Raw genomic sequence first — 20,224 nt, 5'->3', positions numbered from 1 at the left:
GGGAAATTAACTTGCCAAAATCAAATGTTGACAGTTAACTGGAGGAGCTCAATATAAGGACCAAGTCCTTTAAACTTTTGAAAATTGTTTCTCTAAGAGCTGTTCTCAGAACCAGGTACTTGCTAGGTTAGTCCATGATCAGTTAGCTTTGCTCCTTATTTTAGTCCCTCCCCAATATGAAAATAAAGGCAAATAATGTATAGCCTATGAGTTCAAATATATATATATATATATATGTAAGCCAATTAGGGACTCACCAGTCCTAACAGATATTTTTTGTGCTATCATTCTTCCTCCAATTACTGCCAATCCAGTGCATAAGCAATGTCCCACTGTTCCACCTACTGCCACACCATAAGGGTCCTGAAAAGAAACAGAGCTAGCATTGATATAAAAACAGGGCTGAAATAGCAGCCTACGAAGAAAGATTGTTAGTTGCACAGTAGAAAGTCAGGAGTTCCACAGTTCAAAGCTGGCCTGAGAAACTTATTAGCTGTGTGACCCTGGAAAAGTCATTTAATCCTATTGGCCTCAGTTCCCCATCTGTAAAATGTCAACTGGAGAAGGAAATGACAAACCACTCTAGTACTTTTTCCAAGAAAACCCCAAGTGGAGTCAAAAAAAGACAGAGGACACAGCTGAACAACAACAATGGGGATTCAGATAGGCTGGCATTTCATATTGCTAAGCAGGTTTTATTACTTAATTGTAGACTTCCAAAATTAACTATTAATTTAGCCTGTACAATATTACCTACCTTACAATGGGGCACCTCTTGCCTAAAACTTATTCAGTCTACATTAGAGGGTTCAAACAGTCCAAAGTCAGCAACATCCCAAATTCTTGACTGCAGGAATCAGATTAAAATGTAACTGGCAGATATTTAAATAATTTTAAGTGGTTTTTATGGGGATTATATAATTAAAAAAACAATAAAACTAATATTGCCTTGTGGTTTTCTCAGGGCACTTATGTATAGTTTGGTGGTCCTAACTTCTATTTGAGTCTGACATCACAGATCTTATATATTTTAGCTTATATAGTGTAAAATAAGTAAGGAACTTCTACATAAACATCTTGATTCACTTTTTAAACCATTTTCTCTTGTTTGTTACTATAATTAAAATAAGACATGACCAGAAAGTATGAAAAAAGGACAAATACCAAACCTAAATTTATAAATGTAAAAACACCTTTTTTCCAATCTAATTTTGGAAGCCTTCCCCAACAGATTTTTTTAAGGGTCACATGGTTCCAGGTGCCATGGTTACACAGAACACAAAATAAAATATGAATCTGGGAGTATGTTTGATGACTAACATGAAGAGAAATGACCAGGAAAAAAAGGTGAGCCTACTTTTCTGAAGTGGTTGTCATACATTATCTATTTGGATAACAGATAAACTAAAAAGATTCCCTATCCTGGCTATAGAAATTGGCAGCATAAACCAAGAGATAATTCTGAGAAAAGGAGTAACTGGATGAGTTATTTGCCAAAGATGATAATTATGATAACATTTTAGAATAACTGAGGTTGAAGCTATACAATTAGTTAAAAAGACAATAGAAGCATAGGCATTCACAACACCTTAATGACTAATGTGGCTACAGGAACTAAGAAAGATTATAGTGGCTTCTAAGACCTAAAACCAACAGTCCAGCATATAGCCCAAAATTTGAATTTTATACGGAATTGAATGATCTAGCAGCATTAGCAACCTAGTATTATTTCACCTTCAAAAAAACAAAAGCATTCATACAGTAAGCATGTGAAATATCACTCACCTCTCTTGCTGCCAAAACAATTGTAGTTAGTTGAGAGCGATCCCCCCACTCTGCTAAGAATGTTAAAGTAAGAGCTTGAACAAAAATAGGAGAAATAAAATGCAGCCACTTTTTCTGAGGTATTGTTGTGCTTGTACCAGTCTCAATATCTCCTGGCCCATTTAACAGTTTAGTTCTTTGAAGCTTTAAAACAAAATAGAACAACAACAAAAAATGATTTAATCAAAGTATTTAAAAAGCCATTATATAAAGTATTTATTTTGTTCTCCAAAATATAATCCTTCCTTAGCATTACATATTCGCAACCATCTTCAATAAAGTCCGTTCCTCCTCCCCCCAATCATGTCTACAGAATATTTGTGCTTGACAAGACATTAAATATAATATTCCATCTTAACAAAAGATAAATGAGTTCTAAAAATTTAGAGCAAGAAGGAAACTATCCAAACTTTAGGGGAAATGATTTGGACTACGTGTATATTTACAATTCTAATCTTGTTGGGCACCTGCTATATGAGAGATGCTGTGCTAGGTGCTAAAGATAAAAATAAGGGCAAGGCTGGCCTCCCTTCCAGAAGCTGCACACTAAGAATCTAGAACTTTATAATTTTGTTTGAATATCAAGAAAATATTTCTCACTTCAAACATAAGATCCTTTGGGCTCATGTACATTTTGAGCTGGAAACCCATAGGATGACATTCGTCCTTTTAGAACATATACTGACCAGCAACAAACTTTACTATAACCAGCCTTTATGGCAATAGCCAGAAAAAGAAAAGGCTCTTTTTGCATGTGTGCATGTATGTAGTGCTGACATGTTACACACTGACCTAGCCACAGCTAATATTCAGAATCGTGTCTTACTGACCAAAATATTAAATACTGTGACTTACTTCTTCATCTTTTTTCTTTATTTCTGCTTGAACTTCTTCCAATTCCTCCTGACCCTCATCTGGACTCATCTTCAAGCCTTCCCTAAGCATTCTGATACCAAAAATTGCAAATAATGCAGTTGACACATAATACGTGTATACTCTGGGAATAACGGTGGTGGCATAGCCAAACAAAACTGAAAGAAAATAAAAATGTGTTGCACTTTAAAAGCACTGAAAAAAAAATACTATCTTTTCCTCCTGCTTATAAAATATTCCTATAAAGTATCATAATAAAAATTAGATTTACTTTTTTACGAATTGACCTAACAAATTTGCTTTAGTAACTTTAGATTTAAATCTTAAAGCAACAGGGAGTAGTAATGATTTGAGAACCTGTTTACCTACCACTTGCCATAATGTTTTAAGAATTTAACTAATTTAATTTTTTTTATTATAAGCCAGTATTTGTGGCTGTAAATCACAAATATCACATAGTGTTTGTCATAAAGTTAATTAACATCATTTTGAGTCACTGGTAAAAAAGATGAAAACAAGAACTTGGCAAGAAGATGGGTAGTTTTAAGTTCAACAAAAAAAGTTTTCCATGAAATTACAGCAAAGAGTTGCATCTTAATCATGCAACACGATCAAGGCATTTACATTTGCTACTAGGAAATACACATATGCAAAATTTATGGGACTTAATAGGTATACTTCATTTTTAGGACAGATTATATAGTCTTCAAAAGTTGCCTGAAAAGTAAATTTATACATTTGTACATGTAATTTTTTATACTTTCATTATAAGATTTGGAAGATGATGTAAACATGAAACAAACTTTTTTTAATTCCAATTTTCTTTTCATGTATTCTTTTTTTATTTAAAAAAATTTTCCATGTTTAAATGATTCATTTTCTTTCTCTCCCCTTTCCCCTCCCTCCTCCCAAAGCCAGCAAACAATTCCATTGGGTTATACAAATATTATCACTTGATATCTATTTCCATATTATTCATTTTTGTAACAGAGTAATATTTTGAAACCAAAACCCCAAATCCTATACCCATATAAACAAATGATGTCATATGTTTTTCTTCTGCATTTCTACTCCCATAGTTCTTTCTCTGGATTCTACATACTTTCTCCTACATCTCTCAGGATTGTCCTGGATCATTGCATTACTACTAGTAGCAAAGTCCATTACATTTGATCATCCCACAATGTTTCACTATGAAACAAACTTTTGACAACCATAGAGCCAGTTTTCATTTGTAAAAGATAATGAGGAACAAAATTTATCCATATTGAGAGTACCTACAGTCCTGGGATAATTATCTGTATTTGAGTGAGTCCCCCTTTTTTAAAATCCTTTTTGTTGCCTAGTAGTTTCAGTTGTGTCTGACTCTTTGTGACCCAATTTAGGAGTTTTCTTGGCAAAAACACTGGAGTGATTTGCCATTTAGTTCTCCAGTTCATTTTCCAGATGAAGAAACTGAGGCAAAAAAGATTAAATGACTTGCCCACAGTCACACAGCTAGTGTCTGAGGCCAGATTTGAACTCTGGAAGATGAGTCTTCCTAATTTGCCGTCTGGCATTCTATCCACTACACAGAGCCACCCCCTATTTCTGCTTTACTTCATTTTTTAAAAAGAGTCAATCTGTGCCCTATCAATCAGTAAATCAACCAACCAACCAAGCATTTATTAAGGGTCTCAGTGTCAGGCATTGTGCTGAGTAAAAAGAAAAAAACAAACTAGTCTCTTCACTTTAGGAGCTTACATTGTAATGGGAGGAAAGACAAGAGAAACTTGCATATTTGCTCCTCTCCTTATCAATATGGCTGACAGCAGATTCGAACAAGTTCCAGAGCAAAGTTACTAACGAAGCCAGAGCTATGATATCCAAGTGTTTCTCACCTATGCTGGTGAGTTCTCAGCCACACTGTACACACTCAGGCCACACTGTACATAATGGGATGAATGAATGGCCACAGCACAGACTGCAGAGTCAGAGGCAGGCTCTGGACAGCTCAGTCACTAACTGAAAGACTTGGGGTCAAAGGGTCTCACTCTAAAATTCTGATTCTACTTATATGTAAGTACAAAAATTTCTTCCAAATAGGTGGCTTTGGAATTACTTAGCATTTGGATTTATCTATATTTCTCTTTTTAATTATGCAGATAATAGTTACCCTATTTGAAAACAAATGATAAAATGATAAACAACACTCAAAATAAGCTCTGGATCTATTTTTAAAATGTGTACCTATAATTTCATCGATAGGGAATTCTCAGTAGGGAAACTTACTCCACCAGGACAGATCCAGCCATTCCTGTAAGGAACTCAGAGAGCTGCCTGAAACTGAGAGAGTAATCTAATCTGCCTCTGCTCTACATGTAGCTAATGTTTATCAGAGAGAGCTCTTGAACTCAGGTCTTCTTGATTCCAAGGCTCAAAATGTCAGAGTATTTTGAAAGACAGAGGTCGGTCCTTTTTATTTGGGGCATAATAAATTACAAGTTTGAATGATATGGAATAGCCTCATGATTTTACTGGCTAAGAGCTCTCTTGGAAACTCCTTGACTAAAGAAGTCAGCCTTTGTAACTAACCATCTAAAAGAGCTGTCTAGAACAGAGATGTCAAACATGCAGCCTGTAATATTCCCAACTGCAGTATGAACCAAATTAAAATGTAACTGGTAAATATTTAACTAAATAAAATTGAAAAAACAAAGATAATATTAAATTCTTAAATGTTGTCAATATGTAACCCACTCATGTATGGATTAGTGGCCACTGTCTTACTGGGGATTGACACAGCACTGGCAGGTGCCTTGGCAGGGTTACACAGCCAGAAATTAAATGTCAGAGGTAGAAATGGAAAGAAAGCACGACTTCCTGACTCTGCAACCAGCTTTTTATATACTTTGTCACTGCCACTTTTTGAGAAAAAAAAAACATGTAAAAGCCAATTAAACAGAAATTTGATGGATAATTCCTTTTAAATGTGTCCAATATAGTAATTGATGACGTTGGTGTATTATAAGATCCTGAAATGCATTTAAAGCCAAAGGTTAAAGTTCCAATTGTATATTTATATGAAAATATATTTAACAATACTGTTTCTTCAGTAAAATAGTTAAGAATTTTTTCAAGTAGTTTAACAGAATACAATTAAAAGTGATTGAGTCCTGAGCTAGTAATCCATTTTGTCCCCAATGTCATTCTGAAAAAAAAAAAATTATATATATATATATCCAATTCTCTTTTGTGGAAGCTGCTGGACTTTAGAAATTTAAATTAGATTCATCCAGACTGAAAGGAAAAAAAGCAGGACTACAGCAAAAACATTGCAGTAAGTTAACAAATAAGACAGTGATTCAAATAGCTGAATTAGGAAAACTGAAAATTTATGTAAACAGTATAAAAACGGGGAACATATATTAAATGAATCCCCTAATTTATAAATTCTGTAAATTCTAAGGATAATTCTGTTATAAACCTTCCCCTTCAGTCTGTTTAGAATAGCAATATAAACAATTTAAACATTGTTTTGATTGTCCAGTAAATAAACACATGCATAGACTCCATACAAAGGATGACACCTTATTTAATAAACTTCAAAGTATAATACTTACCAGATAAACATGTCATTAGGCCCAAGGCCAGCATAGCCCCTGCTAGCACAGTCAAACGGTTATAGCGCATTGCCATGATGGCAGCTATAAAAAATGTCTTGTCCCCTAATTCAGAAACAATAATAACTGATATGGCAGCCACAAATGCGTGGATAAATCCCAAATTAGTCTGGCCAGCAGGATCTTCATTATTAATATGAATTGGGGAAGCTGGTGTAGGTCCTTTCTGTAACAGAAAAACAAAATTTATTTTTTACAAAAAACACCTGATTTTAACAAATGCAGAAAAGGCTTTGGGCAGTACAACGTTCACTTATGTTTGAAAATCCTACAAAGATGAGGCAAAGAGTTCCTTTTTTAGCATACTGAAAAAGTTGATATCTAAAACAAACAAAAAGACTAAGTTATTTGTAATGGGAAGCAGAGGTGTTCCTTATAGTCATCTTTTAGTAAAGCAAGGCTACTTCCTTTTCTCACTGATGTCTAGCATAATTCTAGAAATGTTAGCCAAAGCAATTAAGACCAGAGAAAGAAAATTAAGGCATTACATAGGCAAAAAAGAAACAAAATTATCTCTATCTCCTGATATGACAGTTTACAGAGAAAACCAAAAAGTTCAGTGGATAGAGATCCAGGCCTGAAGACAGTAAAGTAACACTATGCCAAATACATAAAAACAAATAGCAATTTTATATAGCAATAAATAAAACCAAAGAGAAAAGAATAGTAAAGGAACTCCCATTCAAAATACCTACAAAATGAATAAAATACCTTGGAGTCAACTAGCAAGACATCCTTGAAATTTATACAAATACTTGTTAAAGAAGTAAAGAACTTAAATAATTGGAGAGGATATTCCTTTTTCACTGCTGGGTGATCCAATAAAAGATGCCACAAAAATTACAGTACTGTTCAAAATTAATTTCCAGGTAGCATGCATGCTATGCTATCCAAATTACCAAGAAGATTCTTTAAGAGTTTAACAAAATAAAATGCACCCAAGGAATGGAAGGTCTAAAATTTTGAGAGAAATAAATTTTAAAAAAATTTTATAACCCTTACCTTCCATCTTAGAATCAATACTGTGTATTGGTTCCAAGGAAGAATAATGGTAAGGGCTAGGCAATGGGGCTTAAGTGACTTGCCCAGGGTCACACAGCTGGGAAGTGTCTGAGGTCACATTTGAACCTAAGACCTCTTGTCTCTAGGCCTGTCTCTCAATCCACTGAGCCACCCAGCTGCCTGGGAAATAATTTTTAAAGTAATCAGTCACCAAGAATGTATTAAGCGGTAATTATGTTCCAGGTATTGTGAAAGGTTAAAAAAAAAAAAAGGTCCCACCTCTCACACACAAATCTAAGTAGGGAGACATGTAAATAATGAGGTGAACACATAGTAGATGAAAAGTATTCTGAAAAGAAAAAGCATTATTAGCAGTGGGGGATGAGGAAACACTTCCTACAGAAGGTGGAATTTGAACTAAGCCTTGAAAGAAGTCAGGGAAATTGTACAGATGCTATACTTGTTAATGTTAGTTTTTATGAACTATTTTCCCCTCCTTTTCCATTGTTTGTAATAAGAAATTGGGGGGGGGGCAGGAAGGAGAGAAAGGATTCCTGTTACAAGGATATAAGAAACAAAAAATGTTTTAAAAAGGGGAAAAAAGCCAATCGGTTGCACAGACTAGATAACAAAGAATCAATCAATCTAATGCAAAGACCCAGTTTTTAATAAACCTAAAACTATAAATTACTTAGGGAAAAACTCCATGTTTAAAAAGAACTGCTGAGAAATCAATAATGCTGATAAACAGAAATTGGGTAAATAATTTCTTAAGTAATCAAGATAGCAAGAAAGAATTTTGATCACAGCAAGCTGAAAGCTTGTTCTTGGTACACTGGACATTTTTGTAGTGGAACTTTTCAGACACTTTACTCTATCCCCTTGATAAAATATCAAATACTGTCACTTTTTCCCCTTGACAAAGTTCCTCAGATTGACCTTTTCTTCTATTTCTATTGTTACCACCCTCATCCATTCTCTCCTTAACTTAGGCCAGAATTAATGCCACTATTAGCTGGACTCTATGTGGCCAATTTCTCCCTTCCAAAACCCTCTATATTCCACACTATGGATCACGGGCTACACCAGTTTTATTGTTATTCTCCTACTCAGAAACTTGTTGAATTGTTTCAATCAGATCTGCCTCTCTTGAGATCCCATTTGGGGTTTTGTTGGCAAAAATACTGGAGTGGTTTGCCATTTCCTTCTCAAGCTTATTTTTCAGATGAGAAAACAAGCAAACAGGATTAAGTGACTTTCCCAGAGTCACACAGCTAATAAGTGTCTGAGACTGGATTTGTACTCATGTATATGAATCTTCCTGACTCCTGGCCCAGTGCTCTATCCACTGCACCATCTAGCTGTATCTCACAAACTCTCAAACCTTTAATTATCTCTATGATATGGGGGCGAGCATTCTGCATTACTTCAATGGATCTATAATCTCATTTTATCTACCTAACATACTTGCTTTTTTCATTTGTTCATTCATAGTTATTCACCATTATTCTTCATTCCTGTGTGAAGAGCCCAACTTCTTCCCTATCCCATTATATATTTCCTCAATATTCCTTACAGTACTTTTTGAATAGTCATCACTGGACCTATGCCGAGTGCTAATTATTCTAACTACCCAATGTCTCCACTGCCATTTGGTTTACCCACAACTCTGTTGAAGCAAACAAAAAACAAACAAACAAACAAAAAGGGCTGTGTCTCCTTGAGCTTGAAAACAATTTTAGAATATTTCTACTGGATTCATATTGCACTGTTAATATAACTTTCATATATGTCTTGCCTCTCCCTCTAGATCAGTGGTTCTCAACCTTTCTAATGCCGTGACCCCGCAATACAGTTCCTCATGTTGCAGTGACCCCAAACCAAAAATTATTTTGGTGGCTACTTCAAAACTGTAATTTTGCTACAGTTATGATTCGGAATGTAAATACCTGATATGCATTATGTATTCTCATTGCTACAAATTGAGAGGTTGAGAACCGCTGCTCTAGATAATAAGACACCTTCCTCAGCACCCAACATAGAATTGTGATCATAGCAGCAGTTAAAACAATAATGAAGAACTCACAAAAGCATCTACAGGAGATTGAAAACTTGAACTATCAAATTTTTAAAAATCTAATACAAAGTGGGGAAACTAGATGGTTCAGTGGATAGAAATCCAGGCCTAAAGACAAGAGGTCCTGGTTCAAACTTGGCCTCAGACAATTCCTAGCTTTGTGACCCTGGGTAAGTCATTTAACTCCCAATGCCTAGCCCTTATGGTTCTTGTGCCTAAGAACCAATACACAGTATTGATTCTAAGAAGGTAAAGGTTCTTGATTTTGTTTTTAATCTAAGACAAAATAAATTTGAACATGAATTAAATGCTTAAATGATGGAAATTTATCACATTCACAGAACTTACTAAACATTTATTAAAAATCTATGTCCATATAGGAAAAAACCAAAATGATGAACTTTAAAAGTTGAATGGGACCTTAGTAACCATCCAGTCCATCCTACACCTGAAAAGAATACTCATTATATGACATACTTGACAAGTGGCCATCTACCTTTTGCCTGAAACTTTCCAAGGAAGAGGAACATGCTAGTTTTTTGAGGCAGTCCATCCCACTTTTGTATACTTAAATTATTGAAAGGTTTTTCCTGTCACCAAGCCTAGACTTACCTCTTGCAATTTCAACCTAATGAGCCCAGTTCTGTCCCCTGGGGAATGTTTAATCTTTTTTCTACAGATGGCCCTTTGAATACTGTTTTCACATCTTCCTCTCCCTCATCCCCACCCCAAGTCAGTCAATACATATTTATTAAGTGCCTACTATGTACCAGATACTGTGCTAAGTGCTGGGGATACCCCTTCCCTTGTCATAAAAAGCCAACAATCAGTCCTTGCTTTCAAAACCAAGATAAAGGACAAGCTAGAGATTATCTCAGAGGGAAGGCAGTAAGATTAAGGAGGTCAAGGAAAGGTTTCTTGCAGAAGGTGGGATATTAGCTAAGACTTGAAAGCCAGAAGAACCAAGAAGTAGATATGAAAAGGAAAAGAATTCCAGGCATGGGGGACAGCATATGAAAATACCTGGAAACAGGGAATGGAATGACATGTTTGAAGAACTGTAAAGAGGCCAATATCATTGGAGTAGAAGAGTATGTGGAGGAGAGGAAAGCATAAAACTGAACAGGAGGAAGGGACCAAAAGTCTTAGGAAGAAAATCTTTCTCAAAAGTTTGAGAAAAGTCAAAGCTGTCTTTTCTCAAAGACAGTCACTTTCTTCAATTGATACTCATGATGCAAACTCAAGGTGGTCCTCCAGATGAGGTTAAATGAGGGCAGAGTACAGTGGCACTAACACTTTTTTATACCTCTCAATTCAGTCTAAAGTCTGCTACATCATAGTGCTGACTCATACCAAAGATGTAGTCATTGAAAACCTTTAGATCTTTTTTCAGAACTACTGTTTAGCCATGTCTCCATCTGTTACTTGTGAAGCTGCATATTTGTACCCAAGAGTAAGCTGAGCATTAGACTTTACATTTAGACCTACTGAATTTCATCACATTAGATTCAGTCCAATGCTCTAATAATTCATCAAAATCCTTTTCAATCATGATTCCATATAACTATATATATAAACTTTTACATATATACATATAAACTATATGAAAATATATATATATAAACTGTAACAAGTTGGCATTTATATAAGACTTTAAAATTTGCAAAGCATTTGACATTTACATGATGTCGAGTGATGCTCAGGACATTGGCATGAGATAAGTGCCAGCAGTACTGTTCGCCTTGTTTCACAGTTGAGAAGTTAGGTTCACAAGTGATTTACTCATGATCACAAACTGAAGGGGGGGGGTGGGGTTGTCAGCTTTCCCTGGCTCCAAGTGCATGGCTCTTATCTGATAGGATCCATGTCAACAGTTAAATAAATAGGAGAGAATCATAGCTCACGTTTGCATAGCATTTAAGGTTAGTGAAACGGTTTTCATATAGTATCTTCTTAGATCCCCAGGACAACCCTGTGAGGTAAAGTCTATTATTATTCCTATTTTGCATAGGTTCAATGACTTGTCACAGAGCTAGCAAGGGCCAGGGGTGGCATTTCAGGTCTCCAGCTTCCAAGGCCAGTCCTTTCCAGGTAATCTGAGAACGAAGAGGAAATTAACAGCTGGACCAATAAGGGAATACTTTCCAAAGGAGTAACACCCAAACCCAGGAGAAGAAAGGATGCATTTATGACTTTGGGAGGGGGGGGGGGGTTACAGTGTGTGTAAACATCCAGAGACAAGAGATGACATCATATATCAAATCCAGGGAACACATCCTAGACCAGTTTATCTGGAGTGTCAAATACCTACCTGAAAGGTGGTTATTGTCCTTCAAACTCAAAGAAGCCCAAAATGGCATTTCCATGTTGGGATCAAGGTCTGGCATGTCTGCCTGTGGCTGATAAGGCACTCAGAGCTTGGAAGGCTCTCCTATAGGCTAGACCCCAGAGCCTGTGTGAACATTAGGGATGGAGATGTCTTTAAATCTGTGCATCTCACATTCCACTTGAGCTGCTGCGATGCCACTCTGCATGCCACACTGGAAGTCCTGTGCTGGTGTCTCCCAGTCAATACCAAAGTTCTTCAGAGACCTTGAAAGCTGCAGGTGAGCACCTGCTTTGTAAGAGTTCTCCCCAAACTTTTGGGTGGACGTGAACATCATGGCTGGCCTGACAGAGCTGTGTGCTCAGAAGTAGAGTGAACACTTGGCAGTTCAGCTGGAGAAGGGAACTCAAGTGTCCCTTACTTTATCTTGCCAGGTGATATTCAGAATCTTCCTAAGACAACTCAAATGGAAACAGTTCCATGCCCTGGCACGGTGTTGGCAGAGGTAGAGGTCAGGTTTCCCAGCATCCGACAATGAGATCGGCAGAATGGCTGTGTAGGCCTTTGGTTTAGCAGGCGGACTAATAATGTTCCTTCTCTCCCACTTTCCTTCAGAGCCTCCCAAACACAAAGCTGGCTCTGGCAATGAGGGCATCATCCTCTAGCCCTCCATCCCTGGAAATTATACTGTCCAGGTAAGCAACCTTAGCCACAGCTTTCAAAATTCCTTTATTTGCTATAACTGATGATTCTTGGTGTTGTTAGGCAAAAATTAACACAAACAGCAGAGAATCAGCCCACACTCATATCTCAGCTTTAGGGGCTACAATGAGTGCCCAACAAGGTAGACCTTACGAAAGAAAGTCTTAATTGCAAGGCTTTGGATATGTATCTTATAGTTAAGGGAACACAGAGCCACTTAAGTAGAACAAAATGAGGAGGAAAGAGACTAAAAGCAGGGTGATCAATTAGGAGGTTATGATAATAGCCAAGATTAACAAGTGATCAAGGCCTGAAACAGAGTACTGGTTGGATACAGAAGGCTTTAAAAAAAAGCAAAACTGATAAGACTTGTGGTTTAAAAAAAAAAATAACTGATTCTGGAGGCAAAAGTGTACAGGCATGTCTAACTCTTCATGACTCCATTTGGAGTTTTCTTCTCCAGCTCATTTTCCAGATAAGGAAACTGAGGCAAACAGTGTTAAGTGATTTGCCTGAGGTCACAGTGTCTGGAGCCCCCTTTAGACTCAGGTCTTTCTGACTCTAGGCCCAGTGCTCAATTCAATGTGCTCCCTACCCAGCTGCCCTACTGGAGCTAAAAACCTAGGTTTAGGTCCTCTCTGATATTGTGACTTTGCAAGCCATCTACTCTCCTGGGCTACAGTTTTCTCCTCTGTAAAAGGAGAGACCTGGAAAAGATGAATTATGGGTTCTCTTCCAATTCCACATCAGGGACTCTATTGGTATAGGGAACATGTGGAATATGACAAATAAAAGTCCAGGCAAACTTCAGTGGCTAGGATGATAGCCTTTTTGCCAGAAATAGGAAGACTTTTATTGAAATCAAAGTTGCCTTCACAAGCATTGTACATATACTCTGTCAAGATTTTAAAGAAGTATCTTTACATGTCTAACAAGAGCTCAATTTTTTATACAAAAAAAGCACAAAAGTTGTGATAATGCCAGGCAGGGAAAAGTTGGGTTGATCCCTGAGTTCTATGTTGTACCCCAGTTTTTTCTTCCTGCTCAAAGCCACATATCATAAGATTAATAGGACCCCTGGCTCTAAATAGGAGTGAATCTTTAAAATCATCTAGTTCATCCAAATCATTTTGAAAATGAAGAAAGACTAGAGATGAAGTGACTTGCCTAGTTTCACACGGATACAAAGTAGTTAAGCTTCTTTTCTCTGCTCCTCTCTCTGCTTCTCAATGAGTTAGGAGATACTTTTCCATTCCAAATAGAAATAAATCTGGACTTTCATTAAGCCCTCATTAAACGGAAGCAGGAATTCTTTTGAGTAAACATGAGCAAAGGAAACAGAAGTAATTCTATAGAAATTACAAAGTAACAGCCTTAGCCAATTCCTGGTTACAAATTGTTCTAACACTAAATCTCGATTGTCCAATCATCCAAGTTAGAATCTCCTCTAAAGTCCTTCTCCAATGCCTAAGACCCTGGGTTCTTGAAGGAGATGCCAGCAGAGTATAAACTCTACAAACAAGACCAAAGGCCATCTGTTCTGGGCAGGGCCTACTTCAGATAGGCTTATCACCAGGCTGGCTTCAGAATGATGACTTTTTGGACCACAATCCTTAAAGATTATCATCTAAATTGTAGATGGGTTGTTATTTTCATCAATTATTTTGGTACTCACCTGATAAAATTACTTGATCTTTGAGTTATAAGTACCTTTAGACATACAATGAAATCAATGTAAAAATAACTAATTGTAAGTTGAGAAATCCACATTCAACTTTGGTATTATAAAGTTCAGTTTAAGGATCCTATTATCTAAAATGATATACTGCATATCGTTTCTAAGCAAATTATCCAAGCTGAAATTGCCTTGATATTTCTCAATGTATATAAAAGGTAACAGATATGTAATCATATTAAATTTGTTTGCATTCTGAATAATTAAAACAAAAGCAGATGATGGTTTCAGGGCACAACATCCATGCCACATATGATTAGCAATAAAGAAAAAGAATGTGAGATTAATGATGTAACATTAAATATAGTAGTTCAATTAGTAGTTAATTAACAAGTAATTTTAAATTAGAAATGCTATTTTTTTAAACCCTTACCTTCCATCTTAGAATCAATACCATGTATTGATTCCAAGATAGAAGAGTAGTAAGGGTTAGGCAAGTCCAACTTGCCCAGGATCACATAGCTAGCATCTGACTCCTGTCTGAGGTCACATTTGAACCTAGCACCTCCTATCTGTAGGCCTGACTCTCAATACACTGAGCCATCCAGCTGCCCCTTAGAAATGCTATTTTTTAATGAAGAGAAAAAATTAGGATAAATTACCATATAAAAAATATTGTGAAAAACCTGCTAGAATCTCAAAAAGATACATCTCCTCTCTTTCTCAGTTTTTTTAAAAGGTGTTTTATACTTAAAATAATTTCTATTAAGACATGAACAGATACTTGGACTCTGGTTTCAATTCTACTCATGTGGGCAATACACATTATTTTTCTTTTTTAAAAATTTCCCCCCCACTTACATGTAAAAATTATTTTTAACATACACTTTTTTAAAAAACCCTTACCTTCTGTCTTAGAATCAATACTGTGTGGTAAGGGCTAGGCAATGGGGGTTAAGTGACTTGCCTAGGATCACATAGCTAGGAAGTGTCTGAGACCAGATTTGAAACTAGTACCAGCCATCTCTAGGCCTGGCTCTCAATCCACTGAGCCACTCAGCTGCCCTTTTAACATTCACTTTTAAAAATGTTGAATTCCAGATTCTCTCCCCTTCCCTCAGTCTCCTTTTCCCTCACTGAGAAGGCAAGAAATTTCATAGAGATTATATATGTGCAGTCATACCAACCACACTTCCATTATCAGTCATGTTGCACATTATCTTCTAATCAGCTACATGACAACTGTCCCTACCTCTAATTCAGAAATATGAATGTAAACATTATATAGAAGATATCTGAAGTTTCAAAGAAATTAGCATTTCAAAATTACAACCTCCTAGTAGAAAACTTAAACCAAATAACTAAATTTCAGAAGCAATAACTAAGAGCCAAGCACTTTAGTTCCAATCCAATTAAAATGACAAATATTTCAAAAAGGATATAACTCTCCCAATACTCCTAGTCCACAGAAAGTAGAAGGCCAGAGTTAGATAGCAGGCAGAAATGTGCTAAGTGCTATTAGGTTACCTAGTCAATGGACCAGAATCATTCTTTTCAGATTAAATTTATCTATTTTAAATAATATTCTGGATTTCTTGGACCTGTAGTAACTTTATTTTGCAAGCAAAGCACCTCAAGATTTTTGAAAACTCATTATTAACAAATCAGTGAGACTAATTTTCTTCTTGTTGATTTAATGTGCTCATTAAAATTTTTTGTTTTTGGAAAACGAGGGGATGCCCATCAATTGGGGAATGGCTGAGCAAATTGTGGTATATGTTGGTGATGGAATACTATTGTGCTAAAAGGAATAATAAAGTGGAGGAGTTCCATGGAGACTGGAACAACCTCCAGGAAGTGATGCAGAGTGAGAGGAGCAGAACCAGGAGAACATTGTACACAGAGACTAATACACTGTGGTATAATCGAATGTAATGGACTTCTCCATTAGTGGCGGTGTAATGTCCCTGAACAATTTGCAGGGATCTAGGAGAAAAAAACACTATTCATAAGCAAAGGATAAACTATGGGAGTGGAAACACCGAGGAAAAGCAACTGCCTGAATATAGCAGTTGAGGGGACATGACAGAGGAGAGACTCTAAATGAACACTCTAATGCAAATATTATCAACATAGCAATGGGTTCAAATCAAGAAAATATGTAATGCCCAGTGGATTTACGCGTCAGCTATGGGGGGTGGGGGGAAGGAAAAGAAAATGATCTATGTCTTTAATGAATAATGCTTGGAAATGATCAAATAAAATATATTTTTAAAAAAAAAAGGAAATTGCTAAACAAAAAAAATTTTTTGTTTTGTTTACAATGGTCATCAAGAGCTGATCTTTTAAAATGTTTGATTTTCCTGGACTTGAAGTACTGTACCTTTTAGTTACCAAAGATTTTTTTTTTAACACCAGCAAAGTACTATAACAAAAACTGACTTTTCCAGATAAGGTTACTTTTACATCTTTTCTCCAAGTAGATGTTGATTTACACCTAAAGCACAAACTTTTTCATTTGTTCAACAGCTATTTAAGTGCCTAACTATAAAGTAGTATAGAACTTGAGAAAGAGCTCTGAAAAACGAACCAGATTCTAGTCCCAGTTTTCTACTAATTAGCAGAAGGGTCTTGAGGTGAAACACATCATCTCTGTGGTCCTTCATTTTAAAATTTTAATTCCATTTAATTCAATGACTATTTAGTGCTGGCTATTGCGTGCTATATGCAGTAATGGGAAAGAGTCTTTACCCTTCAAGGAGTTCCTATTTTACGGGAGGGGGGGGGGGAGGAATATGTATACAGAAATACAAATTTTATACAAAGTAAATTAACAAATGGGGGGGGGGGGAATAGAGAAGTTCTCTGTTGGAGACAGTTGAGCTGAGCCCCAAAGAGAATTAGGAATTTAAGGGCATTCCAAACATGTGGAACAGCCTGGACAAAGTCCCAGAAGCAGGTAATGGAATAGTATGTGTGGGGAAGAGCAAGAAAAGTGTCTTCCCACAAGGAAGAGCTTTCTTAATGTTTGACTCCACAAAAGAACAGGAAAGAAAAGAGCTTCTGGTTAGTGCCATCCAAGGGAAGAGGAAAGATAAAGGGGAAAGAAGTCAAGAATTAAATGTGACAAAGAAGTCTGAACAGAAAAAGACTGGGAGAGAAAAGGGCAGTTGATTTGGTTAATTAGATTACTAGCAACATTCAAATAGTCATTTTTAGAGTGGTAAAGGTAGAAGCCAGATTAGAAAGGGCTAAAGAACAGGTATTAATAATGTAGAAATAACTAATAAAGGTGACATCAAATGTTTGTGAATTTGAAAGAAAGAGAGAGATGCCATTTTCAACTAGCCTCTAAGTTGAATAAGAATAAAGGGTTTTTGTTTTTGTTTTTTTAAGATAGAAGAGATTAGGTATATAGAAGGAGAGGAGAAAAATGTGTAAAGGAAAGACTGAGGAAGAATTCTGAGACTGTTGCAGTAAGGTTGAAGGGGATGTGGATGGAATATATGAAGGATCACCTCCTCTAAGACAAGAAAGGATAAGAGTGAAATAGCAGAAAAAGTATGGAAGAGATGGAAGATGATCAAAGCAAAACAGCATGAGCTCCTTCAAGTAATTTAGCCTGATTTCAATATGGGGGGAGGAGGGGAACAGATGAAGTGAAGCTTTAGCAGCTTTTTTTTCCCTTAAACTCTCATCTACTGTCTTACTGTGTATTGGTTCTAAGGCAGAGGAGTGTTAAGGGCTAGCCAATGGTGGTTAAGTGACTTGCCCAGAGTCACACAGGACGGTTTTGAGCTCACATTTGAACCCAGGACATCCTATTTCTAGGTCTGGCTCTCAATTCATTGGGCCACCTAGCTGTCCCTGCTTTAGCAGTCTTCAGAGTTTAAATATGTAAAAGACTACTTTGGCTTTTAAGAACTAGATAAGACTTCATAAAAGAGATGACATTCAAGTAAGCCCAAGAAAATCAAGTCAGTAGGCATTTATTAAGCCCCTACACTGCATATGATGATGAACCTTTTAAAGACAGCATGCCTAGACTGTACCCTCAAGCCTCCTGTGAGCTCTCCCCTATTAGCCCAGACAGAGGAGGGAGGAAGTGCTTGCATTACACTGCTGGGCAGAGTGGTGGGACATGTGAAAAATGTCTTCAAGTGCTCTGGAAGGAGGGAATCAATGGGTTCACCAATACAGCCTACTCTGTCCCAGGCACTGTGCCAACCACTGGGAATACAAAAAAAGCAAAAGCCAGTCCCTGCCTTCAGAGTGCTCACAATCTAATAAAAAATATGTAGGATTTAATTAGTAAAGATTTGGAGGAGGTGTTAATAGAAATAAGAGGAGTGCATTCCAGGTCAACAAAAGCAGAAACCTGAAAGCTTAGGACAATACAGCACAATGTACATCTGGGGAAGCAGTGTTAAAAATAAGACTGGAAAAATATCCAGGAAGTAGGCTGTGGATGGCACTTGAATGAAGAGTCTGAACTTTATTAAGCAAGGAACCAGTGAAGGTTTTTGAATGGAAAAATCATCCAAGAAAGTGTTGTGCTCTAAAAATCTGGCAATGGAGGGCCTGAAGGGCTGGGGTACAGATGCCTAAATCTGTTAGGACTCGAATTCAAAGGTGCAGGAGAGGCTATAAACACCTGAATTAAGGAGTTAGCAATGGAATAAAAAAAAAAAAACAAGGATCTCGGAGACATCAAGGAACAAGACTTGCTATTACAAAGATGTACAGAGGATTGAGATTTGAAAATTTTCCAAACATAGGTAACAAGAGTAAGTGCCATTTACATATGTAATTTTCCATCTAATTAGTTTGTGCCTTTATACTTAAACGTCAAGTTCAAAAGGATACGGATTTATATAAATGCTATATAGTCTCTGTAGTGGATGTTAACCTAGCTCTTTCCAAGCTCCCAAAGAAGTACTTAGTCCGATCAAAGGATATTTAAGAGTTATTTCTCACAACCTAACGATTGCTATGCACACATATAAGTTAGTTGTGCCCCCCACAGATGCTGGCTGGGGAGAAAGAGCTGGTCTCGCCTCAGATTACTACACATGCTCACAAAACTAAAGTTCTGCTCTTAAGAGCCGGGATGACTACTTACTGCTTCCCTACCCTTTCCCCACCCCCATCCATACTACACCCTTCTCTGCTTGCTGCTTCTTCCTGGGCAGAATCCCGGGCATCTCCCCCTTAAGCATGGCACTTCTCCCCTCGCCTCACCTGGGCACTCCCTACTGGGGCTTCCCCAGGTGACTGCAGCGAGGCAGGGGGCCCATAGCGGACCCCCGGATAGAAGGACCCTGCGCGGGGCAGGAAGAGACATCGAATGGGTGAGGGCACCAACTGCCCCCCTCCTAGGCCGCAGAGGAGCACCTCCCTCCTCACCCCTCTATACTCTTCCCTACTAGGGGAGCCCCCAGCCCGGCCCACCTGCGGTAAGGCCCTGGGCCAGGCCCAGCCTCACCTCGGCACGGGCCGCCTCAGGCCCCTGAACCTCGGCCGGCTGTGGCTGGAGCTGCTGGGGAGGTGCCGGAGGCTCCTTGTTCCGACTGCCGGCGTCTTCTTCGGGCACCGCTCGGACCCCAAAGGGATTCAACAGCAGTAGCAGCAGCAGCAGCAGCAGTGGCGGCGGCGGCAGGAACAGCGGCCGAGGAGACCCCCGCCGGCCTCCCAGCGCCGCCATCCCGCCGGCCGAGCAAGCCAACGCACCCGGAGAGCTAGGAGGAGGAGGAAGTGGGGCAGGAAACCTGAGGCTTCAGCTGCCGCCCCGCTCCGCACCCCCCCCCCCAACCCCGGGCGACGGGACTGCGCAGGCGCAACCGGCTAAAGAGAGGCGGGCGCCGTCCGGGTGTGGAGCTGAGATGAGGAGGAGGAAGGAGGCCGAGAAGGGGAGGAGAGAAAGACCGAAACTGACTTAGGAAAGCTAGAGGACCCGAAGGCAACTCTGGACTCCAAGCCCGCCTAACAGTCCCAGTTAGAACTCAAGTGCCGACTCCTCCCCAGCAACGCACGCGTCCCTGGCCCCGGGGCCGACAGCTCATTGGCAGGGGCAGTGCCCTAAC

The 20,224-nt window shown here is 38.1% G+C and overlaps 1 protein-coding gene across 1 annotated transcript in view; it reads right to left on the bottom strand.

Annotated features, from left to right (window-relative positions):
* Positions 1-20,224, bottom strand: part of TMEM165 (transmembrane protein 165) — a 25,380-nt gene extending 5,156 nt beyond the window's left edge. The window contains exons 1-5 of the mRNA XM_007496446.3: positions 19,627-20,224; positions 6,300-6,525; positions 2,680-2,855; positions 1,786-1,968; positions 258-363 (exon numbers count right to left, since the gene is read on the bottom strand). Of these exons, the coding sequence (XP_007496508.1) occupies positions 258-363; positions 1,786-1,968; positions 2,680-2,855; positions 6,300-6,525; positions 19,627-19,845 (910 nt within the window). The 5' untranslated portion in view covers positions 19,846-20,224. The remainder of the gene's footprint in view (positions 1-257; positions 364-1,785; positions 1,969-2,679; positions 2,856-6,299; positions 6,526-19,626) is intronic.

This window comes from Monodelphis domestica, chromosome 6 (genome assembly GCF_027887165.1).
Source record: "Monodelphis domestica isolate mMonDom1 chromosome 6, mMonDom1.pri, whole genome shotgun sequence".
Taxonomy (NCBI): domain Eukaryota; kingdom Metazoa; phylum Chordata; class Mammalia; order Didelphimorphia; family Didelphidae; genus Monodelphis; species Monodelphis domestica.
The sequence above is the reverse complement of the archived record's forward strand: the minus strand, read 5'-3'. Positions and strand labels throughout refer to the sequence as shown.